General features: G+C 39.7%; 1 protein-coding gene across 6 annotated transcripts in view; it reads left to right on the top strand.

Annotated features, from left to right (window-relative positions):
• Positions 1-26229, top strand: part of LOC137039235 (rasGAP-activating-like protein 1) — a 60743-nt gene that overhangs the window by 5242 nt on the left and 29272 nt on the right. For all 6 annotated transcript variants that reach the window (XM_067414555.1, XM_067414556.1, XM_067414557.1 and 3 more), the window contains 6 exons: positions 454-515; positions 4894-5011; positions 7746-7827; positions 10599-10739; positions 13562-13653; positions 18121-18238. In XM_067414555.1, coding sequence (XP_067270656.1) covers positions 454-515; positions 4894-5011; positions 7746-7827; positions 10599-10739; positions 13562-13653; positions 18121-18238 — 613 coding nt within the window. The remainder of the gene's footprint in view (positions 1-453; positions 516-4893; positions 5012-7745; positions 7828-10598; positions 10740-13561; positions 13654-18120; positions 18239-26229) is intronic.

The following is a 26229-nucleotide window of genomic DNA, read 5'->3' as shown; positions in this document are numbered from 1 at the left end:
TTGGCACACAGAGAAGCGCGATTGGTCACTCCAGAGAAATGTCCAAAGACCCTAATGGATGATTCCTAACTATTGAATTTTTCTTGAAGAAAGTTGGCGACCCCCCGTACCGACCCATTCTTTAACAAATGTGTGTAGAAGCGTCTGCATGCTTGATTTATACATCTGTGGCCATGAAGGGATGAGGGACTTTTGGCAATATTGTGTATTTGTTCTAATTTTAGGCATAATTGCTTCTTATGTAAATGTATCTTGATGTATAGAATTCCATATAGAACTATTTTTAAGTGGTGTTTTACAAAAAAGCATTTTTCCTGCTTATTTGTCTGTTTCTGTTAGTTTAGTTTTCATGGTGTCTGTCTGAATCCGAACGAGCAGATGATGATCATAATGGTTTAATGTGGAAACTGTCTGAACATTAACACACTTCTCATGTTGTGTTTCATGCCACAGTCATGATGATGTCATTGGTAAGATCTCGCTCAGTAAAGACGTGATCGCTGCTCAAGCCAAAGGTAAGAGGACAGGGAAGATTAACGGTCCTTATTTCTGACCTTTACGCTTATAAGAGGCATAAATCTGTCTCGGGTTCATGTTTTCTTTGCCTAGTATCACTTTTTATTCATTTATTTAATATTGGATTTATAAATTCAGATTATTTCCCCAATTATCAAAACCTAAACACACTGCATATACAGCTGTAAAATAAAGCCTGCCAATTTAAAGAAAAACTAGAACAGAATAACACATTAAAAAGGCATTATATATATATATATATATATATATATATATATAAAATAATTGTATATATGTATTGTTTATATATATATATATATATATATATATATATATATATATATATATATATATATATATATACACTATTATTTATATATAATATAATTTATATATAATAATATATAAGATAATTTATAATTATATATAGATAAAAGAAGTCTATAAAATCAATACTAATATAAATAGTATATATTAATATATTATTTACATACATGCATCTATATTTATAATATTTATGTATGTATGTATGTACATCATTATATACATCAAACAACTTTATATACATCATATCACTTTTATATAATAACATATTTCAAAATGAAGTGTCTATAAAAACAGAACAGTGTAAATGATTCTGTTATATCGTGTAACTGTTATGCTTTATTTAGAAAACTGCTGGTTACTCATTCCCTAGAACTGATTTGCATTCATCTTCCACACATACAAGATAAAATACACAAAAATTGTAATCTCACTTCTCATTTCTTTAAAAATAAATCACTGATAAACTTCTCCTTAAGAGTTCAGTGCTCACCGAGCCAGCTGTCATTTCCGAAAAAATGATTCATGCAAACATAAATGCTTGAAGAGAGAAGGGAAGTGAAGACCTACAAATGTCAAAAATAAATCATAAATAACAGGAAGGGACTCGAAATACATATTTACAGTCATGGATTCAAGGTCTGGACTTGATCCATAGAGGAGTAATTATGCAGAACAGAAACTGTTCTGACCAATGAAATCATCAGGGCGGGCTTTAGACGATGACGGACAGATGATCAACAGAAACTGACCAATGAGATCATCAGGGCAGGCTTTAGACGATGACGGACAGATGATCAACAGAAACTGACCAATGAGATCATCAGGGCGGGCTTTAGCCGATGATGGACAGATGATCAACAGTAACTGACCAATGAGAGCATCAGGGCGGGCTTTAGCCGATGACGGACAGATGATCAACAGAAACTGACCAATGAGATCATCAGGGCGGGCTTTAGCCGATGACGGACAGATGATCAACAGAAACTGACCAATGAGATCATCAGGGCGGGCTTTAGCCGATGGCGGACAGATGATCAACAGAAACTGACCAATGAGATCATCAGGGCGGGCTTTAGCCGATGACGGACAGATGATCAACAGAAACTGACCAATGAGATCATCAGGGCGGGCTTTAGACGATGACGGACAGATGATCAACAGTAACTGACCAATGAGAGCATCAGGGCGGGCTTTAGCCGATGACGGACAGATGATCAACAGAAACTGACCAATGAGATCGAAAATCTTTTTTTTTACAACACCGCCAAAGATCGTTCATTCCAGCGCGCATGCAGACAGGGTTGCCAAGTTTTTACAACAAAACCCGCCAACTACTAGCCCTAAACAATAGCTTCTCGGGGGGTTCTCCGGGAAAAGATTGGCGTTTGGGGGTAAAATGTGTGTTATTTTGGCAAGGTTGCTGCTAAAATTCACACTCATGGGTCTATATATCACATAATTGATGTCGCTTCAACCCGCGGAAAAAAAACACAGATTTGGCAACACAGTGCAGTTGAGCTCTGTTGACATTTGACAACTAACGTTATGCGTCGCTCCGCTGCTCTGATTGGTTGTTGGTCTGTCCAATCGAGGTCTTTCCTGGTTGGGTTGAAACACGCCCCAAAATCACAGCCCAATGAGCATCAGACTCATATTCTGACTAGAGCTGAGGATGACCACGTCAGGCTATAAAAGATTAACTATGAAAGTGAAAGCAGTGTTTAGGATTGATTGCTCATTCCTCCTTCGTCCTGAAGTTTTTAGTTATTATGGGTGCACCGTGATGTATGAGCGTTCACGCCACCCCGCAGTGGGCTTCATGTCTTCCCAGCATGCACTTGCTCTGCATGAATCACTGCAGCCTGTCAGGACTGACTCACCCCTCACCCACGGGATCATGGGAAGAGTTCGGCTCGGTAAAGCTCTCGGATGAGAGATTTATTGTAACTGTAAACTTACTGGACCTGCTATGGTTTAAAATCATGATCACATCAGCATACACACTTTTCTGCTGGTATACTGTACATCAGGGCTATTCAAATCTTACCCTGGAGGGCCAATGCACTGCAGAGTTTAGCTCCAACCCTGATCAAACACACCACCTGTGATTTTCTAATGATTCTGGAGACATTGATGATAACATGTTCATGTGTGTTTGATTAGGGTTGGAGCTAAACTCTGCACTGCATTGGCCCTCCAGGGTAAGATTTGAATAGCCCTGCTGTAAATGCTTATGCATATTTTATGTATGCATGTTTGCTATGATGTACATAATACAGCCAGAGCACACACTGCATCTCACAATGCAATATGCACGACTTGACCTTCCGATTCCAGTGACAAATGAACTGAGTGATGTCACGGTCCTCTTTCACTCTTGTATTGCCTTTTAGTGAAACCTCTTAGACCCTCTTAGACAAAAGCGTGTTTACTGTGCGCAAAACCTTTAGAGCTGCTGCATTTTGCATTCAATTATCGCTTACATTAGCTTACATCATTATGCTTACATCATTATGAATACTGCTCTTATATAACATGCAAACATTACACAGTATGCATTGATTAATGTTTGCATTACACGATTGCATTTTTAATTCTGCGAGTGGCATACAGTTATCGTCCAGAGATGTTAATTATTACAAATGAGAATGAATATTTAGCATTTTTAATTCAATATAAAGCAATGTGACCTCAATTATGTGATATATAGACCCATGAGTGTGAATTTTAGCAGCAACCTTGCCAAAATAACACACATTTTACCCCCAAATGCCAGTTTTTTCCGGAGAACCCCCCGAGAAGCTATTGTTTAGGGCTAGTAGTTGGCGGGTTTTGTTGTTAAAACTTGGCAACCCTGTCTGCACGCGCGCTGGAATAAACAAAGTTGTAAAAAAAACATTTTAAGGATAGACAGAGTACTTACTCAACACGATCATCATTTCTGAGAGTAAGAATAGTGAAGGTGATGCAGATACGAACAAGCTCTCCGTTTAGGATTCGAGCAAATATAACCCAAGCCCCTTTGATGACGTGATGATTACGATACTGTTGATCATCTGTCCGTCATCGGCTAAAGCCCGTCCTGATGATCTCATTGGTCAGTTTCTGTTGATCATCTGTCCGTCATCGGCTAAAGCCCGCCCTGATGATCTCATTGGTCAGTTTCTGTTGATCATCTGTCCGTCATCGGCTAAAGCCCGCCCTGATGATCTCATTGGTCATTTACTGTTGATCATCTGTCCGTCATCGGCTAAAGCCCGCCCTGATGATCTCATTGGTCATTTACTGTTGATCATCTGTCCGTCATCGGCTAAAGCCCGCCCTGATGATCTCATTGGTCAGTTTCTGTTGATCATCTGTCCGTCATCGGCTAAAGCCTGCCCTGATGATCTCATTGGTCAGTTTCTGTTGATCATCTGTCCGTCATCAGCTAAAGCCCGCCCTGATGATCTCATTGGTCAGTTTCTGTTGATCATCTGTCCGTCATCGGCTAAAGCCCGCCCTGATTATCTCATTGGTCAGTTTCTGTTGATCATCTGTCCGTCATCGGCTAAAGCCCGCCCTGATGATCTCATTGGTCAGTTTCTGTTGATCATCTGTCCGTCATCGGCTAAAGCCCGCCCTGATGATCTCATTGGTCAGTTTCTGTTGATCATCTGTCCGTCATCGTCTAAAGCCCGCACTGATGATCTCATTGGTCAGTTTCTGTTGATCATCTGTACATAGTCGTCTAAAGCCCGCCCTGATGATCTCATTGGTCAGTTTCTGTTGATCATCTGTCCATCATCGGCTAAAGTCCAGACCGAACTGGCCGAGCTCAGATGTTGTGGGCGGGGCTGAGTTCGGCTGGCATCAAGGCTAAATCTAACACTGATTCATGGTTAATACTGACATCTGTCACACTGGAAGAGGAAGGTTAGCATTGCATTGTGGGATACAGTGCATCCAGGAGGTATACTGCACATTTGAGGTGAATGATATAAATACTGTATACTGTACCCGGAGAATAACAATAATGACATGAGCTCTGAATGTTTTCTGCTCCTGCAGGCTTGGATAACTGGCTGAACCTGAGCCGCGTGGATCCGGATGAGGAAGTTCAGGGAGAGATTCATCTGGAGCTCCACAGAGACAGATCCTGCCTGACCTGCCACGTCATCGAGGCTCGGTGAGCAGCTCGGGTCCTCTAGATCAGGGGCTTTCAAACTGGGGTCCTCCAGAAGGTTCTAAGGGGTCCCTAGAAAATTTCTGAGAATAAAAAGACAAAGCAAAAATGGTTAAAGTCTACCAAACATTCGAACTGCTTCGGTTTCTCTCCTTTCTTGATGTATACTATCCAGAATTGTATATATTTGCTTTGTTTCTTTCTAGTGAGTTTTTCTCACTATAGTCCCCTTTATTTTGTTCACTCACTGGGGTTGTAAGGCAGTGTTCTTAATGCACCAAGTAAACTGCTTACATAAATTTATTGTGAGAGTTGCAACCTCTCTTAAATCATTTTTTTTATTGAAAAATGTTCTTCTTCGGGGTTATATCCAACATTAAGTATAGCCAATTTAGGCTTGGAAACAATATCCTGTATTAATGTCTATTTACTATTTATATAACAGTTTAAATGTTTTTCACGCATACAAATATACAGATGGATTTTAGGAATGGGGGTCCCTCATAAAAGGTTCATCATATTTGGGGGTCCTTGGCATCATAAAGTTTGAAAACCCCTGCTCTAGAACAGGGTTCAGGGGCTTTCAAACTGGGGTCCGGGGTGCAGGGACCCCTCACTGTAAAAAAAGTTGGATTAACTTAAAAAAATAAGTAACCTGGTTGCCTTAAAAAAAATTGTGTTCATTGAAATTAAAACTTTGAGTTGATACAATGAAGGAAATTGGTTTAATAAATAGAAACTCAAAATATTATTGGATCTGAACCACACAAAAATGTGATAAATCATGAAAATAGCACAATTTCACTGCATCATCACAGATTAAACACACAATTACCCAATATGCTTACAAAATCTTTTAATAATATTGGAATTAAGTAGCCTGACGTGGTCTAGTCAGAATATGAGTCTGATGCTCATTGGGCTGTGATTATGGGGCGTGTTTTATCCGAACCAGGAAAGACCTCGATTGGACAGACCTACAACCAATCAGAGCAACGGAGTGACGCATAACGTTAGTTGTCAAATGTCAACAGAGCTCAACTGCACTGTGTTGCCAAGTCCGCATTTTTTCCGCGGGTTGTTTTCTATATCTTGTTTAGGGCTAGTACTTGGTGAATTTTGTTGTAAAAACTTGGCAACCCTGTCTGCACATGCGCTGGAATAAACGATCTTAGCCGGTGTTGTTAAAGACAGAGTACTTACCCAACATGATCATCATTTCTGAGAGAAATAGTGAAGGTGATGCAGATACGAACAAGCTCTCCGTTTAGGATTCGAACAAATATAACCCAAGCCCCTTTGATGACGTGATGATTACGGTACTGTTGATCATCTGTCCGTCATCGTCTAAAGCCCGCCCTGATGATCTCATTGGTCCGAACAGTTCAGGTATAATTACTCCTCTATGGATCGAGGCCAGACTGAACCACCCGACCTAAAAATATGGTGGCACCCATATTTTTAAAAAAAGTTATCCATAAAAAAAGTTTGGCTGGCATCCAGGGTAGGAATAAAGATTTTTGATTCTCAAAAATGTTCATTGTACTAACTCAAATTTTTTATTTCAATGAAGTCAAAATTTTAAGGCAACCAGGTAACTTATTTTTTTAATAATTTCTGCGCAGAAATACAGCGCAGGGGTCCTCCAGAAGGTTCCCCAGAAAATTTCAGGGAATAAGAAGACAAAGCAAAAATGGATAAACTGTTTCATTTTCTAAATGTTTCTCTCCTTTCTTGCCATAAACATACTTTGCATAATTGTATATGTTTGTCTTGTACCTTTTATAGTGAGTTCTTCTCCCTTATCTCTCTCACTGGGGCTGTAAGGCAGAATTCTTCCCTCAGTGTGAAAGCTTATTTACATGCATTTATTGTGAAAGTTGCTTATACAAATCATTTTTAATTGAAAATGTTCTTCAGGTTTGTACATCCAACATTAAATATAGCCAGTTTAAGTTTGGAAACAATATGTTGTATTTATAATGTAACAATTACTATGACTTGAAAAATTACTATACTATGAAAAATACAGAGATAGATTTTAGGAAGGGGGTCCCTCATAAAGGTTCATCATAATTGGGGGGGTCCTTGGCATCATACAGTTTGAAAACCCCTGCTCTAGATGCACACGTGTAACCAGTTTGCCACTGAAGCTAAGCAGGGCTGAGCCTGGTCAGTACCTGGATGGGAGACCAACTGGGAAAACCAGGAGCTGCTGGTAGAGGTGTTAGAGAGGCCAGCAGGGGGCGCTCACCCTGTGGTCTGTGTGGGTCCTAACACCCCAGTATAGTGATGGGGACACTATACGGACAAAGAACACCGTCCTTCAGATGAGACGTTAAACCGAGGTCCTGACTCTCTGTGGTCATTAAAAATCCCAGGATGTCCTTCGATAAAGAGTAGGGGTGTAACCCCGGCATCCTGGCCCAATTTACCCATTGGCCCCTGTCCATCATGGCCTCCTAATCATCCCCATATCCTGATTGGCTTCAACACTCCGTCTCCTCTCCACCAATCAGCTGGTGTGTGGTGAGCGTTCTGGTGCAATATGGCTGGCGTCGCTTCATCCAGGTGCTGCACATTGGTGGTGGTTGAGGAGATTCCCCCCTTCTATGTAAAGCGCTTTGAGTGCCTTGAAAAGCGCTATATAAATCAAACAAATGATGATGATGTGTGTCCATGTTCTGGTGCATTTATCCATCGGCTGTTTGTGTGTGTGTGTTTGTGTTGGCTTTAGTGATCTGGCTCCTCGTGATGTTTCCGGGACCTCGGATCCCTTCGCCAGAATCATCCACAACAACGTCAGCGCTGAGACTTCGGTGAGAGACACAGCCTTCTCAATCACTCTTTAAGGGTTAGTTCACCCAAAAATGTAACTTCTGTGATTAATTCCTCCTGTGGTTGGCCAGCCGTCAGACCTCCGTTCATCTTCAGACACAGATGAAGATATTAGTGTTGAAATCCGATGGCTCAGAAAGGCCTTCATTGACACCAATGTCATTTCCTCTCTCAAGACCCATAAAGGCACTAAAGACGTCGTTACAAAGCCCATCTCACTACAGCGGCTCTACAATCATTTATGAAGAGATGAGAAGAGTTAGAAAAAAACTAAATAACGACTTATATAGTGATGGACCGATTTGAAAACAAAGCTTTGAACCGTTATGAGTCAGTGAATCGATTCATGAATCAGATCGTGTGTCAAACTGCTGAAAACACGTGACGTTGGCGATCCGAATCATGAATCGATTCACTGACTCATAACGGTTCAAAGCTTTGTTTTAAAATCGGTCCATCACTATATAAGTCGTTATTTAGTTTTTTTCTAACTCTTCTCATCTCTTCATAAATGATTGTAGAGCCGCTGTAGTGAGATGGGCTTTGTAACGACGTCTTTAGTGCCTTTATGGGTCTTGAGAGAGGAAATGACATCGGTGTCAATGAAGGCCTTTCTGAGCCATCGGATTTCAACACTAATATCTTCATCTGTGTGTGAAGATGAACGGAGGTCTGACGGCTGGCCAACCACAGGAGGAATTAATCACAGAAGTTACATTTTTGGGTGAACTAACCCTTTAAATATAAAGAAGCTTTTCTCCACTGTAGCGCAAACACCGAAAACATTCACGATTGATTCATTCATTCATCAGCAGTTTGTGTTCACTTTCTACTTTCCTCCTCCTTATATTATGGCTGCACGATTTTGGGGAAATGATTTGCAATTTTTTGGATAAAATCATGATTTAAATTACCTAGGTTTGCTGTTCTTTGGTAAGAATTAGGTCAAAATGTTTTTGATTACATATCAATATGACTATAATAATAATAATAATGATTATGATTATTTTTGTTATGATTATTGTTATTATTAGTACAAATATGAAACAGTATAAAATTATTACTTGATTATTTGAGTTCAACTGTAAAATTACAATACTAATATTTATGACTTATAAATATAAAAATAACTTATCAATATGATTGTTATTATCATTGTTATTATTACTAAACTGTATAAAAATACTGCTATTAAAAATAAATACAAGTATTGAAATAATTTTAGTTCAAATGTAAAATTATGTGATTATCAATATGGCTATAAAATAATAATTATTAATGATTATGATTATTATTATTATTACTAACTAAAGATAAACAAATAATAATTTTAGTTAAACTGTAAAATTACAACACTAATATTTATGACTTCATATTTTTTGCTGTTCCTGTTTGTAGGGCTACATAATTTGGCTAAAATGTTAGGATTATATTTAAATATGACTAAAAATAATAATTATTTTATTATGATGGTTGTTATTATTAACTAAATACAAATATTAAGCAATAGAAGAAACACTACTATTGTAATATTTAACTCTAAAAATATATTTAAGAAAAATGTAATAATTATTATCTATATAGCAACTGTAAAAATAGAAGAACAGTATTATGACTCCCTTACGTTGCTCTGTTGAGCTTTTATTTGAGCAGAAACTGCAGAGGCCTCTCTTTTGTTGACAACAGCCAGTTCATACACACTTCTCATTATACATTTATGAACATGGTTGGTGCATGTCGCGCTTTCAAATGCATGTTATAAATGACCTAAATGAGTCCTCACCACAACTGTAATGGCACAGTAAAACCAGATCGCTGGATCACTTTCAGAGGGATTTTTCTCCAGCTGATGAATGCTAAAAACATTGACAGCCAATCAGAATCCGTCCTGCTTGCGCTCGAGCATTTAAAGCGACAGGTTCTAATTTAGTTATCATTCTTGGTGTGAATGGGCTTTAATAATTCATAAACATGTCTTACTCTATGCATGACAATATTAGGCCGTATAGTTTAACCATGGGCGTCGGAACCATTGCGTGTGTGTGTGTGTGTGTTCAAGACCCACCGACTTTTTACGACCAATGATATTGGACCCACTCACTTTTATCGTCTCTAATTCAGCACACGTCTGTTTACCGACCCCTAACCGAGAAACACTTATTATTAAACACGTTAGATGCTTTATTTCCACTTTTGTAATATTTTCTAAATTTATATTGAAAATAAACGCCTTTCCGATCTGATTTGTGATGGGAAAAGGGAGCAGAGCGAGTTCAGCAAACGGCGGATTCGAACCTCTGATCGATTAGCGTCTAAACTTGATGTCATGTGTCTTACACTACACTATAGCCACGGTTAATAACTCACTGATTTACGTAATTTTGTCTGGCCCAATCAATTGTTTAGTAAACGACACGTTTTCTATTTTCACACGGAGCATAATAAACATACAACTTGTTCATTATCATTATCTGTGAAACTGTTGATCTCTATGGCAGTTAAATTAATATTGTCTTTTTATTAGACTATTGATATTGACTGGTTTGAGTTCTTTTATTGGCATAGGCAAGGGACATGGCCTCAAACGCACAATAATGCAGGAAATCACATCTACGAAATGCATTTTTTTATGGGGGAAGAACCCTCAGACCCCCTGCAAAAAAATTGCCCCACCTATAATATTTTTCACCAGCCGCTACTGGGACCCACCCACTTTTTATTTGCTTCCGAGTTTAACAAGTTATTTCTCTAGATCATAAAGAAGACGCGGTTCCCGCACTGGGATGAGACTCTGGAGTTGTGTTTGGATGAAGGTGCTGATGATGCGGGTGGAAGTGTTACGGTGGAGGTCTGGGACTGGGACATGGTGGGAAAGAACGACTTTCTGGGAAAGGTGAGGTGACTGTCACTGGCTATGTTTCCATTCACGTGTTTTTATGCACATTTTGGGACATTACCAAATTAGAAAATGTTCCAAATTAGAAGTGAGGGTTGGAGATTTGATGATTAATGCTAAGCAAGAAGTGAAATATTTAGGATGTACTTTAGATAATAAACTGACTGGGGATAGTATGGCTGTTCAAGTGCATTCTAACGTTTGTAAACTAATTAAATTCTTAGCAAGACAGGCTGCTTACCTAGATACACAAGCCTTAAAAATGTTAGCTGGTGCATTGGTACAAACACATTTTGATTATGCAGCAACATTTTGGTATAGTGGCTCTACTAAACGAGTGAAAATTAAATTACAGACTGCTCAGAACAAGTTGTGTAGAATTATTTTATGCATTTAAATATTAATCATTTTAAGGAAATAGGGTTTTTAAAAGTGGACAAGAGGGTAATTTTTCTTAAGCTGAGAATGGTGTATAAAATATTACAGAGAAATGTTCCTAAGTATTTGTGTGACTACTATGTTTTCATAAGAGATGTTCATTGTTTTTCTACAAGGTCAAGGATTAATAATATATATGTGTGTCGGTATAAATGGGAAGATTTTGTTTTTATATTCCAGTGCAGTTGTTTGGAATAAATTGCCTGATTGCTTAAAACAAATTCAAGAAGAAGGTCCTTTTAGAAGTGAAGTAAAAAAATGTCTTTTTAATGATGTTTGAGGTATTATAAGTGTATGCGGTTGTGTGTTGTGTGGATCTCATTCCCATTATGAACTGCTCGTCTATTTTGAACTCTGAGGACCACAATGGAAATAAGCCTATGGCTTTTTTTTGTATTTTATCCTCGACAGTTTTGTTTTTTTATATGTATGAAATTGTCTAAAAAACATGTGCATTAAAGTCTATGTGGATAATTTTTTATTCGATAAGAAAATGTGCATAAAGTATGATTAAAATGCATTTTTGCTGCAACTTTGCTTCGGTTTTCCAGGAAGTGAGGATTTTGTTCTCTAGGACACATGGAACTGAATCCATGCTTTATTCCCGAATGTTTTATGTGCGTTACGGTTTGTTTTGCAACTTTGAATGGAAACGGTCACATTACTGTTCCTCTGAGAGCTTCCATTCAGCAAATTACCTCTACATGAAAACACACACAACCACACACACACATATCCATGTCCTAGTCATTTGAGAACAGAGTGAATTCATTTTCGTAGCTCATCATTTTGCTCAATTTGAAAGATAGTGTAATGGACTCAAATAAGAGTTGTGACTGTTTGACAGCTGCATTTCTCTTGGTGCTAATATACAGTATATACTACACCGATCAGACAAAACATAATATTGTGTTGGTCCCCCTTTTTGCTGCCAAAACAGCCCTGACCCGTCGAGGCATGGACTCCACTAGACCCCTGAAGGTGTGCTGTATCTGGCACCAAGATGTTAGCAGCAGATCCTTTAAGTCCTGTAAGTTGTGAGGTAGGGCCTCCATGGATCAGACTTGTTTGTTCAGCTCATCCCACAGATGCTCGATTGGATTGAGATCTGGGGAATTTGGAGGCCAAGTCAACGCCTCAAACTGGTTGTTGTGCTCCTCAAACCATTCCTGAAGCATTTGTGCTTTGTGTCAGGAGCATTATCCTGCTGGAAGAGCCACAGCCACCAGAATACCGTTTCCATCAAAGGCTGAACATGGTCTCAGCAATGCTTAGGTAGGTGGAGCGTGTCAAAGTAACATCCACATGGATGGAGGACCCAAGGTTTCCCAGCAGAACATTGGCCAAAGCATCACACTGCCTCCGCCGGCTCGCCTTCTTCCCATAGTGCATCCTGGGGCCATATGTTCCCCAGGTAAGACACACACACACACACACACGGCCATCCACGTGATGTAAAAGAAAACGTGATTCCTCAGACCAGGCCACCTTCTTCCATTGCTCCGTGGTCCAGTTTTGATGCTCACGTGCCACTGTTGGTGCTTTCGGCGGGGTCAGGGGTCAGCATGGGCACCCTGACTGGTCAGCGGCTATGCTGCCCCATACGCAACAAACTGAGCTGCTCTGTGTATTCTGACAGCTTTCTATCAGAACCAGCATTAACTTCTGGAGCAGTTTGAGCTCCAGTAGCTCGTCTGTTTGATCGGACCCCACGGGCCAGCCTTCGCTCCCCACGTGCATCAATGAGCCTTGGCCGCCCATGACCCTGTGGCCGGTTCTCCGCTGTTCCTTCCTTGGAGCACTTTTGATAGATACTGACCACTGCAGACCAGGAACAGCCCACAAGAGCTGCAGTTTTGGAGATGCTCTGACCCAGTCGTCTAGCCATCACAATTTGGCCCTCGTCAAACTCGCTCAAATCCTTACACTTGCCCATTTGTCCTGCTTCTAACACATCAACTCTGAGGACAAAAAGTTCACTTGCTGCCTAATATATCCCACCCACTAACAGGAGCCGTGATGAAGAGATCATCAGTGTTATTCAATTCACCGGTCATAATGTTATGCCTGATCGGTGTATATATATAGTGCTGAATAATGAGATTTACAGAGCTCGTCATAAAAACGACACTCGTTTCACAGAATGATCTCATTGTTTTTATAATGACTGTGTGAACATTAAAGGGATCGTTCCCCTAAAAATAATCATCCACTCACCCTCTTGTCGCTCCAATCCTGTATGACGTTCTTTCTCCTGTGTGAAACAAAAGAATATGATTAGCATGAATACATGACAGAATTGTTATATTTGCGTGAATTGTCTGCAGTGATATTGTGTTTGATTTTGCCTGCTGAATGCATGTTTTTGTTGGTTTGCACAGGTGGAAATCCCTCTGTCCTGTCTGCACAAATCGCCTCCGCTGCAGGGCTGGTTTCGTCTGCTGCCTCCGGGAAACACGGAAGACGATGCAGGGTGTGTGTGTGTGTGTGTGTGTGTTTTACAGTGCAATCACATTCATTAGCAGGTGTGTTTGAGATGGTAATGCCTCTTCAGAGATTGTCTTTGCTCATGTTTTAATGACGTGCAGCTTCCAAGTGATCTTGTGTCTCTTTGGGATGGCAACACAAGGTCCTGTTCAAACGCAAGCTTCTGGAGGGCACATAAGTCTGGAGTAGTGAGTTTAGGTATGGGGTGCAGAGCCAGATGTTGTTCTGTAGGCAAACATCAGTGGCTTGAATTTGATGCGAGCGGCTTTCGGCAGCCAGTGCAAATTGATGAGGAGAGGTGTGACGTGCACGCCCTTCGGCTCAATAAAGACCACTCTTGTAACATTTGGGATCAATTGCAGAGGTTTGACAGAGCATGCTGGAAGGCCTGCCAAGAGAGCATTGGATAGAACAAGAGCTTGGACAAGGAGTTGTGTAGCACGATCCGATAGGAAGGGCCTGATCTGGATAATGTTGTATAAGGCAAATCTGCTGGACCGGGCAGTTCTAGCAATGTGGTCTGTGAAGTTTAACTGATCATCAATCACAACTCCAAGGTTCTTGGCTTTCCTGGAAAGAGTTATGGTTGACGATCCTAGCTGGATGGAGAAGTTGTGATGTGAAGTGTTGGGTTGACTGAGGCTATAAGCAGTTTTGTCTTCGCAAGGTTGAGTTGAAAGTGGTCCTTGATCCAGCAAGAAATGTCTGTCAGGCAGGCTGAGAAGCTACCATCGGATCATTCGGCTGGAATGAGAGGTAGATTTGGGAGTCATCAGCATAGCAGTTATAGGAAAAGCCATGTTTCTGAATGACAGATCTTATGGATGACATGTAGATGGAGGAGAGAAGCGGTCCCAGCACTGAGCCCTGAGGCACTCCATACCTTGTGACTTATAGACACCTCACCCCTGCACAACACCTTGAAGGACTTAAGCAACAAATCTATCAAATCCAGTTAAGACATTTGTAAAATTACAAACAATATACACATTTTTTTGCACATATTAGCACATTGTAGAAATTCATAGTATAAAAACATAATAGATCCTCATACACTGCAAAACATTTTTTACTTAGTATTTTTATCGCTTTCCTTTAAAATGATCTAAAGTTTCTTCAATTAAAATATAATACATCAATACTCTTATTTAAAGCATTTAACAAATTATTACCACCTAATTTACAACGTTTTTTTTAAAGATAATTTAAGAGGTTTTGGACATTTTTCATTACCGAGAGCCCAAACCACTCGTAAATATTATTGTGTGTCTGTATGTGGAGTGAAACTCTGGAACAAACTGGACTTGCGACAAAAGCAATGCCAAACTATTCATCAATTTAAACTGTTATATAAACATTGGGTCTGGTTAAAATATAGAGATGAGGGTCTTTAATTTAAATTGCTGTTGTATCCTGTCTGATAGTGTGAACATGTGCTCAGTGTTTCCTTACCATCGTTGGTTTATGTCCATTTAAATTGTAGCATTGTTTATTTCTATTACATTGTAGTTAAAGTGATGTTGTATTCTGTTTCATAGTGTTAACATGAGTTCAGTGTTTTCTTACCATCGTCCATTATCATTGTTGGTATTGCTTATTCCGATTACATTGTTAGTATAAACTTGTTACTTGTGGTAACGCCACCATGATATAACATTTGTAAGTAATCTGTGAGAAAAAAAACAATGAAGATTAATTATTAATCACTAAATGTGTAACTGGGGTGGGATTAAATAAGTAGTCTTCTTCCCACTCCCTTTCAGGCAGTCATATCGATCATCGATCGTCATATTTGAATACTTTATATTCTGTTTTTGTTTTGTTTTTTGTTTTCCTTGCACTAATTTGTCTACCTTGTACAACCCCAAATCAGAAAAAGTTGGGACAGTTTGGAAAACGCAAATAAAAAAAGAAAGTAGTGATTTCTAAATTTACTTTGACTTGTATTTCATTGCAGACAATATGAACACAAAATATTTCATGTTTTGTCTGGTCAACTTCATGTCATTTGTAAATATGCATCCTTTCCTGTCATTCAGACCTGCAACACATTTCAAAAAAAGTTGGGACAGGAGCAATTTAGTGCTAGTAATGAGGTAAAAGGGTTAAATAATGATGTGATTTGAAACAGGTGATGTCAACAGGTGATTGAAATTATGATTTGGTACAAAAGCAGCATCCAAGAAAGATCTAATCCTTTAGGAGCAAAGATGGGCCGAGGATCGCCAGTTTGCCAACAAATACGTGAGAAAATTATTGAAATGTTTAAAAACAATGTTCCTCAAAGAAAGATAGGAAGAGATTTGGATATTTCACATTCAACAGTGCATAACATAATTACAAGATTCAAGGAATCTGGAGGAATTTCAGTGCGTAAAGGACAAGGCCGCAAGCCTAAGCTGAACAACCGTGATCTCTGATACCTCAGGCGGCACTGCATCAAGAATCGTCATTCATCTAGAACACCACATGGGCTCAGGACTACTTTGGCAAACCTTTGTCAAGTACGTAGTTACATCCACAAATGCCAGTTAAAACTGTACTGTGCCAAAAGGAAGCCTTATGTTAACAGTGTCCAGAAGCGCCGTCGACTTCTCTGGGCTCGGAGGCATCTGGGATGGACCATCACAGTGGAAATGTGTACTGTGGTCAGATGAATCAGTATTTCAGGTAGTTTTTGGGAGGAATGGACGCCGTGTGCTCCGGACCAAAGAAGAAAAGGATCCTCCAGACTGTTACCAGCAACAAGTCCAAAAGCCAGGGTCTGTCATGGTATGGGGTTGTGTCAGTGCCCTTGGCAAAGGTAACGTCACTTCTGTGAAGGCACCATTAATGCTGAAAAGTACATAGAGATTTTGGAGCATAATATGCTGCCTTCAAGAAGATATCTTTTCCAGGGACGTCCATGCATATTTCAACAAGACAATGCAAAACCACATTCTGCACACATTACAAAGTCCTGGCTGCGGAGGAAGAGGGTACGGGTACTTGACTGGCCTGCCTGCATTCCCGACCGGTCTCCAATAGAGAATGTGTGGCGCAATTTGAAGCGCAAAATGCAACAACGAAGACCCCGTACTGTTGCCCACCTTAAGACTTGTTTGCAGGAAGAATGGGACAAAATTACACCTGAAACACTTCATCACTTGGTGTCTTCAGTCCCTAAACGTCTTTTAAGTGTAGTGAAAAGGAATGGCAACATTACAAAGTGGTAAATGCTTTACTGTCCCAACTTTTTTTGAAATGTGTTGCAGGTCTGAATGACAGGAAAGGATGTATATTTAGAAATGACATGAAGTTGACCAAACAAAACATGAAATATTTTGTGTTCATATTGTCTGCAATGAAATACAAGTCAAAGTAATTTTAGAAATCACTTCTTTTTTATTTTATTTGCACATTCCATACTGTCCCAACTTTTTCTGATTTGGGGTTGTACTTTTTGTGCCATTGCCTGGAATAAATGAATAAATAAATAAAAATAAAATAAATAAGATTACTTAATATATTAATTCTTGTTTTCTGGAGAGAGAAAAAATCAAAAGGAAATGAGTTTGTGCTTAAAACAAGAAAAATGATGTCAATGGGGTCAGAAAAATTTACTTAATTTAAAGGAAAACATGATTATTTTTCTGACCCCAATGGCAGATATTTGTTCCTGTTTTAAGCACAAACTCACTTCATTTCGATTTTTTTTGTCATTAAACAAGACTTGGGGACAGATTCACTAACAGCTTGCACCAGCGCAAAACCATCTGTTTTGGCATTAAAAACGCCTGTCAGGATTTACAAAAGACACGCAGTGAATAATTTGTCCTGAAAGGCATGGACAGAGTTATTTCTGTGGCTGATCTTATTACATATGTATTTGTATGAGTTTCCCTTTCAGACGCAGTATGTATGCGAAGAGAATATTGAACTGAATTACCCAAGGTGATTTACTAAGGTTTGCGCTCGTCAGTTTACTGGTGTTTGCGTCATGTTTACCGCCTAAAAAAGCATGTCTTAAACCAGACGCTAACTGGTAGATTGTTTGGTCATTATGGAAATGATCCGGCTGCGTCCGTGTTCTTGAATTTGCCCGTCATCAATAGATCATGCGCTGAACTTTCCACTCCCATCCTTAATTTTCCCTATTTAGTAAATCTGACCCTTAAAATCTTAAGTAATGTTGCTTCTCAAATTCTCCTTAATCTTGATTTATGAATTTAGATATTTGTTCTGGAAAACACGAGAAAATACTGAGGAAGAACAATTTTTTGCAGTGTATAGTCAAAGTTTTTGAAACCATCTCAATAGAGTATAAATCCAATAATCAGCCCGTTATTGGAAAACCAATTCACAGACACGCATCTAACTTATCGGTTTGGATGCTTTAGGTTGAGGAGGATGAAACACAGTCTAGTTTAGTGGAAGCAGGTTATAAAAGCACACGACTCTGTCTCTCTTTCAGGGGGAAACTGGGTGCCTTGCGTCTGAAGGTGCGTTTGGCGGAGGAGCGTATTCTTCCTTCTCTGTACTATCAGCCTCTGATGGAGCAGCTGGTGGAGGCCGTCATATCGCCATCAGAGGTACCATCACATTCTGTATGCGCTTTACATATAAACAGGTCAAACTGAGCTTAAAAGAACATCTATCCACAACTTTCCTGCAAGTCTTAGTGGGCGTCCCCATGACACTCGATACTTCCAGTTGATGGTATCTCAGTTCCGGTTTAGCACACATAATAGTTATGCTGCGTTCACACTAGACGTGAGTGACGCTAATAAATAGTGCTATTCGCGCGAAGTTGGACGCGTAAACATTTTGACTCCATTCGCTTCATTCACTACACAACAGACGCAAATTTACGTCATGGGCGGGGCTTCTGCCAGGCACCGGCAGTCGTCAGAAGGACGAGCCGAGTTAAGGCTGCTCTCGCCGGGATTAATGAGCGCTGAGCGCCAGGGTCTCTCACCTCCGAAACCTTGCTTACATAAACCATGCAACATAAACGGACCCGTTTGACATGTTGCCAACGCACTCCATTCAATGCCCAACGAGCTTCAAATAAACTCAAGAATTGAGATGTAGAAGTAATATTTGTATTTTAATATTTGTAATTGTTGAAATGTTGTTCATGTCAGACATTGTCAGTAGACTTTTTTTTAATCAACATGAAATAGATGCATGAAGTTCAATGAATTGAAAGGGGGGGTGAAACACTCAGTTTCAGTCAATCTCATGTCAATCTTGAGTACCTATAGAGTAGTATTGCATCCTGCATATCTCCGAAAAGTCTTTAGTTTTATTATATTTATAAAAGAAATATAGGCTGTACCGAGTCTTTCCGGAAAAAAACGAGCGCCTGGAGGCGTATCGTGTGGGTGGAGCTAAAGAATGACGAGTGCGCACAAAGCGGTGACGTCCTCAAGCGTGGAGAAGCCCATGGCTATTGATCTCAGCTAATACAGATAATGATCCAGAATCATCCGGAGGCTGAAAAAAATTGAACAGGAGAAACAGCAGCAGCAGGACGTCCGTCTCTGTGGTATGGACTGTATTTAGTGGCCTGTCAACATTTGTGTGTGTTTACTCGCAGTTTATGAGGACATGATTCGGTTTATGGACTATTGTATGCGACTAAACCTTAGCAGTAGCAAGCTAAACGGTTTCGCACGTCAGACTAGTGTAACGTTATACACAGAACAACAATGGAGTCGTTAGCACATTTGGAACCGTTAGCACATTTGAATGACGAAGCACGCGATCGTGTCGTTTACTGATGTTTCCTCACGCGACGATAGCCGACAGCACAGACATCTGAAGCAGTTTAACTCACCGGCTGCTTCCAAAGCAGGACCGAACCTTTATCGCTGGGACCGCTCCGTCAAAAACACACTTCTTTGGTATGATTTGGTGAAGTCCTGTGACAGCAGTGACCGTGGAAATCCACTTTGCGACGCGACTGAAGCGATGTTGTGAAGCTTCCCGTCATTTCTGCGTTCAAATCGGTTCAAATGCAGCGCTGCCTTCCCAGAATGCTGTGCTGAAGCGTTGAAGTCGCTCGACGTCACCCATAGGAATAAAGTGGAGCGCGGCGCGAAAGAAGTGTTCACGGATGACTGGATCTGCAGCTGAGAGAGTGTTTATGGGCGTGCGTTTCCTCTCTCGCTCTAGTCGTGCGCGCGCACCCTACCGGGAGAAGAGCCCGTACGGCCCATACAAGGGCCTTCCGATCTATTAACGTCAAGCCGACCCATACTCGAAAAAAACTCTCCGAAACTTGTGAGATACCGGAAGGAGTATTTTTGACACAGAAATACTCCATCAAACGTCCAACATTAGTTTTTGAAACTTTGTCTATGTTTAGGATGGGAATCCAAGTCTTTAACAGAGTAAAAAGTAGGGCTGTGTATTGCCAAGACTCTGGCGATACAATACGTATCACGATACAGGGGTTACGATACGATATATTGCAATATATTACGATATTTCTTTTTTGTGTGTTTTTGTTTTTTATAATTTAAAAGAATAAAGAACACAACCATAAGCCTAAAACACGAGACAAAGTATTTAATTTAATTAATACAGTATAATTTATAACACTAATCATATGTAATGTGCAATCTAAGTTAAGGGAAATGTAAAGTGACTGCAGGATTCTTTATGTGTATATATTTTAAAGGTTCACAGTATAGCAGTGGCTATTTAACAACAGAAAGTGCAGTCCATTTCATGACTGAATGACTGTTTGTTTTATATTTAACACAGTAGTCCTGATCACACAGAACGTGTTTTTGCAGCTAGAAGCCTTTTTTGAATAGATTTCGGTTGGCAGAGAGCGTTATGCGCGCTGCTTACGCGCCCTGGGCGCCTCGCGTTTTTGAAGGAGCACTGCGAGCGCATGAAGTTGAAAAAAAGTCAACTGAGCAGAAAAGCGCGCAACATCATCGCGCTTATGTTCTGTTGTTCAATCGAATGAATGAAGCGGCGGGCCTTCCGTTGTGACGCCTCGCGTTTTCGAATCATTTTGCCTGAAGCATTGTTATAAAAGTCTACTCCTGAGTCCTGATAATCCAACCAAGCGTTTAGCTGAGAGCAGTACAGACTAACGTAAACCGGAAGTTTGTTACCGGCTTGTTCTATGGTACCATAGCGATCATGGGAAAGGTCAGAGTTCAGGAAAGTTGTGGATAGTATCCATGATGCACAGTGTTAATGTCATTGGAGAACATTTACAATCATTTGGTGCTTCACATTTTCTCCATTAACAGAACCAAAACACTGACCTAAAGAAACACTAAGGGCCCTATTTTAACAATCTGAGCATGTGATCCAGGAGCACTTAGGGTGTGTCCGAATCCACTTTTGCTAGTTAAATGACAGGGAAAAACGTCGGTGCCCAGTGCATGGTCCAAAAGGGTCGTCCCTCGTCTCTTAATGAGTCATGGGTGTGTTTTGGGCATAACGTCCAATAAACCAATCAGAGTCTCATCTCCCTTTCCCTTTAAAAGCCAGTTGTGCTCGCACCATGAGCGAATTCACTATTTACATTGAGGAATTTAGACACCCTCAACCTGACGAGTCAGTTTAATAACGTGTGTATTGCCACGATTGGTTAAAGGGTTAGTTCACCCAAAAATTAAATGTCTGTCATTTACTCCTCCCCCTAATGTCGCTCCACACCCGTAAGACCTCCGTTCATCTTCACACACAGTTTAAGATATTTTATATTTAGTCCGAGAGCGTATGCAAGTGTATGCACACTATACTGTCCATGTCCAGAAAGGGAATAAAAACATCATCACAGTAGTCCATATGAGACATCAGTGGGTTAATTAGAGTCTCTTGAAGCATCCAAAATACATTTGGGTCCAAAAATAACAAAAACTACGACTTTATTCAGCATTGGCTTCTCTTCCGGGTGTGTGTGTGTATGTGTGTGTGTTGTGCACTGCCTATAAGCTCATATTACTAACACCCCCTTTAAAAAAAAACTTTAACAAACTCTTTAAGAAATACTGCACTATTGACTTTAGAGCAGGTGTGTGTTGGTCAATGGTCAGTGGTCTTCAGTTCCTCACAATAGCAACGCTCCAACAATGCTCCTGAACACACCTGGTTTAGAACAGACGCCCATGGGTGAGCACACACACACACACACACTCTGATGGGTGAACAGATGCGCCAGTGCATTTGAGATTTAAACAACGAGGAGCTGAACGTGAACATGAAACTAGTAAAAAACACCTGCATGGCATCGCATTGAGTTGGGTGTATGATAGGACCCTAAACCACTGAAGGGCCTTTAACCACAATGATGTAACATTTGTCAAATTTAGCTCCAAACCAGCTAGTTACTTCCTGTTTGAAATGAGGAAGCAAAGAGGATGAAGGATTTAAAATGCAGTATAAAGTGCAGTTTAATGCATTTCATATAAACATGTAGGCTATTTACAGAAACATGACAGATCACTGTTTCAAATGACTGTAGATGTTTATATTAATATGTTATTTAAAAACTATTATTATTATTTTTTGAATAAATCAGCTTTTATTTTACACTGGTCACAGAATATTCCAGAATGCTGTAGAAAATAATATGGTTTTACTCATAAATCATTTTCATTTTAGTTAAAGTTTTAGTAATTTAGTTTTTTTTTATGTCTAAATATTTTATTTCAATTTTAGTTTTAATTATTTTACAAAATGAACTATTGAACTAAATGAAACTAAATGAAACTAAATGAAACTACTGAATGAACTAAATGAAAATGCAAAATGTTGGTCAGGCAATTATATAGTAAAAATATTTATATGTGTCAATTTATTTTGTTTCTGTTAAAGTTATGTTAAGTTTTTTTTTCCATTGTAGTCTTGAGTTTCTTCCAGGAACCAACACAAAATTCCTCATTATAATAATTAATGCGCAGATTAAAGGGGCGGGGCCTGGTTGGGTTAGTTTGTAATGTGCTGAAACCACAGATATGTATATGTAGATACCTCATTAGCGACTGTTTCTATGGGCCACTATACGTTAGCCGTCCGCCATTTTAGAACGGTCAAAGCCGGTCGCGAACACGCTTTGTGAACATTCAAATGTCACTCCACGCGCAAGCTATGGTTGACAGTGTAGAAGCAGGAGAAGCAGTGCAATATGGAGAGCGGGAGCCGCGCGTGCCCGACGCCTGTCCGTTGGGCATTCTGGCAGCGCTTGTCTCGCTGATCACTCGCACCTGAAACGTGTATTACAAATACAGACTAATCGTCCATTCCGTCACATTTGCCGGTGTTCTCCTCTGAGATGTGCTTTGATTCATGACGGGCAGCATATATCTGCTGCAAATGCCCCATTCCCAAACACACATGCATATAATATGCTGTATATAAGTTGTTCACTTGATAAATGTAACATTAAAGTTAAGATACGCTTAGTTTAATCATTTAAAACAGGCCTTGGAAGTTTGGGCAAAATCTTCTGGCAGTGATGTGTTTTCGTGTATTTTATTATTTATTTCACAGCGCTGGATGTTATGTGTTGATTGTGAAACACATGAAACACTGCACTCCATGATTTTATGGTGAAATCGGTTATCTTTCACGTTTATAAGAACTATGTACCGTGGCTTTAATGCAGCGTGAGCATCGCGGCAAAAATAGACAACAGACTCGCTGACAGAAGGGCATGCTTGTAAAACAGCAGAAATATATCGGTTTCTCTTCTTTAAATACTCTTACAAAGAATTTTCTCTTCTTTAAATACTCCTTTAGTTTGATTTAAACACTTTACAAGGGTCAATGTTTGTTTCCATTAGGGCTGCACGATTAATCGAAATCGAACCGCAATCGCGATTTGGCTTGTGTGCGATTATGAAAGCTCAAAGGCTGCGATTTTAATTAAATAAATAAATGCCCAGTGTGTTAGCGAAGAGCTGCTCTGTGATAAACGCTGCTTCGTCTGAAAGACTGCGAGTTTGAGTCGCTCATAACGTGCGTTTGAAAAAGCAACACGAGTCAAACATCTTCACAAACTAGTGAAGCGTTCATAAACCTGTTCAACAAAAGACGTTTAATAACATGTTTTACCTCAGTTCATATCGTCAGTCGAGTGTGTGTGAGCTGATGTGGCTTCTCATCAGAGTGAGGCAGACGAGGCGTTATTTTATAGTATTCTATGCCAATCAGCACTGCATTATAATACACTTTATTATTATGAAAATACCCTTGACGGCTTGAAGAACTCAAATACTCCATATTTTGCTGCAGTCGTGTTTATTGTCGTCATGTTTAATCAAAGCGTCTCTATCTTCTGTTTACAGCGTTAGCTTCACATCAGGGATTTCCTGAAAACTAACGTCAATTACTTCTCTGAGGCAAATGTGGCGTTTTCCGCTCGAGGGCGCCCTCTGGCTTTCAGTATGAATTAAAAACGTTTGGCTAATCAATAAAAATAAAAAAATACTTATGATAAATATAAAACTTATAAATATACTTATATATATATATATATATATATTACAATAACTTCTTAGGCTTAGACCTTTCTAATTTTTTTTAGTCATAGGCTGTCTGCATATTAATAGGTAACCCAGCATTTTTTTTTTTTTTGTAAAATAAGTTTTCTTTAAAATATTACAAAATAATAATAATAATTAGTATTAGTATTATATTGTTATATTTATTCTGACATACTCTTTTTTATTTGTAATTATGAAAATGTTATTGTAATGGTAATATTTCTTATTTTTACAAATATTTTTAGCAGTAATAATAATCATAATAATTATTATTAGTCACGTTAATATAAAAACACAGTTATATACACACGCTTTTCATTTGTAAAAAATAATAATAACAATAATCGCATTTTAAATCGCAATCGCAATTTTACCCAGAATAATCGCAATTATATATTTTCCCCAAATCGTGCAGCCCTAGTTTCCATACATTTTCCAGTTCTTAAATACTGTTGAAATTTGAACCATGAAGAGCGTTACAAACAAATGTTACGTGTTTTTGTGTAGATCCAAACATTATAATTGCTAAACTAACACAAACGTCTCACCTGAGAAAGGTTTCTTCGGGAAATTAAATTGCACTGTAGCCTGACAAGCCTGACCCACATCAAGATGTTTGGTCTGGAAACTCACCATTGACAGCTCAATCTGAGGGGCGGGATAAACGGTTGTCTTTCAAACTCCCTCTGCACGCGATAGGATAGCGCTACAACCAACCAGAGCAACGAAGGTGAAGCGGAGCTCGCTGACAGATTAAACATTCGCCGTATCCGGTCGGCTAAACTCCGAACACATCTTCCCTTCTTAAGAATGACTTCAGTGCCGTTCTTTGTTCTTTTCTCAGAGAAAAGCTTAACTCCAAGTCTTCCAGAGTCGCGGTCAAAGCTGATTCGAAAGGCCGCCGCCGTTCGCCAGTTTCTGTGTTTACTAGAAGCACGCAAACGCAACTCGGCCGTTGTCATTATGGCCCCGCCTGCCGACTCTATACACGACGTGATTGGCCTGACAAGAGTTAGGGGAATACAGCTCAGAAGGGTATTGAGAGTTGCTAGACGACACTTGCGGGCAGATTAAATTTGCTGCCGCTAGGGTGCGTCTAGATTTCTAGGCTAATCGTGCTGGGCTTTACAAAGTGTTCTTTTTATTTTTATTTTTTTAAGCTAGTGATAACTGACAGCATCTGAAGTGTTGAGTGTTGACGTGTGTTGACCGTTCTAAAATGGCGGCTCATCAACGTGCCTGGAGTGTTTGAATGAGGTATCTACGTATACATATCTATGGCTGAAACTGTCGGTTATGGTAAGCGCCGGTGTGATGACCAATCACAACACACTGCTCTAGCTGACCAATCAGAGCACACAATCACTTACACATATTTGAAAATCACAATACCAGATAGTTCATGACACAGGGCCCCTGCGGAGTCTTAAAAAGTCTTAAAAGTATTAAATTTCAAAATCAAAATATAAGACCTTAAAAAGTCTTAAATTCGCAGAAGCATTGCGTTCTAGGTCTTAAATAATGTTAAACAGGTCTTAATTTTCCTACGTCCATGTAACGCTACCTGAAACGCTCTTGCCTTCCGCAGCACGCGAGCATGTGTGTGTGTGTGTGTGTGTGTTTGTTTCGTGGTGTTTGTAGTTCTTTCTTTCGCTTGACCAACTAGTGTTCGCTCTATTACAACTACAAATTAGACAAGCATGTCACTTATATTGCAGCCAATCAGCTTTCGTGTTATTGGCACGAGCCTCTTTCTGATCGTACCCTACAGACGGATTTCTTCAGAGTCCTATGGCTGACTCTGACGGTTCTTGCAGTTCCGCGATCGTGAACGCGAAGGCGAATCTTTCTCACCATCTTGCTTAATGACCAAATAAAAGTATAATATTCCCGATTGCACTAAAAAGAGTTAATAACAGTGATGTAAACTCCGAACTCCAATGTCAGGCTGCGTGTGTTTGCTGCCTGTCAGCGCTCGCGCGAGTGTATTGAATGTGTTATTTCTAGGCTCATTAGCCTAGCGTTACTCTAGAACGATCAAATACATATTATTATGCATATGT

This window comes from Pseudorasbora parva, chromosome 13 (genome assembly GCF_024679245.1).
Source record: "Pseudorasbora parva isolate DD20220531a chromosome 13, ASM2467924v1, whole genome shotgun sequence".
NCBI classification, from domain to species: domain Eukaryota; kingdom Metazoa; phylum Chordata; class Actinopteri; order Cypriniformes; family Gobionidae; genus Pseudorasbora; species Pseudorasbora parva.
The sequence above is the reverse complement of the archived record's forward strand: the minus strand, read 5'-3'. Positions and strand labels throughout refer to the sequence as shown.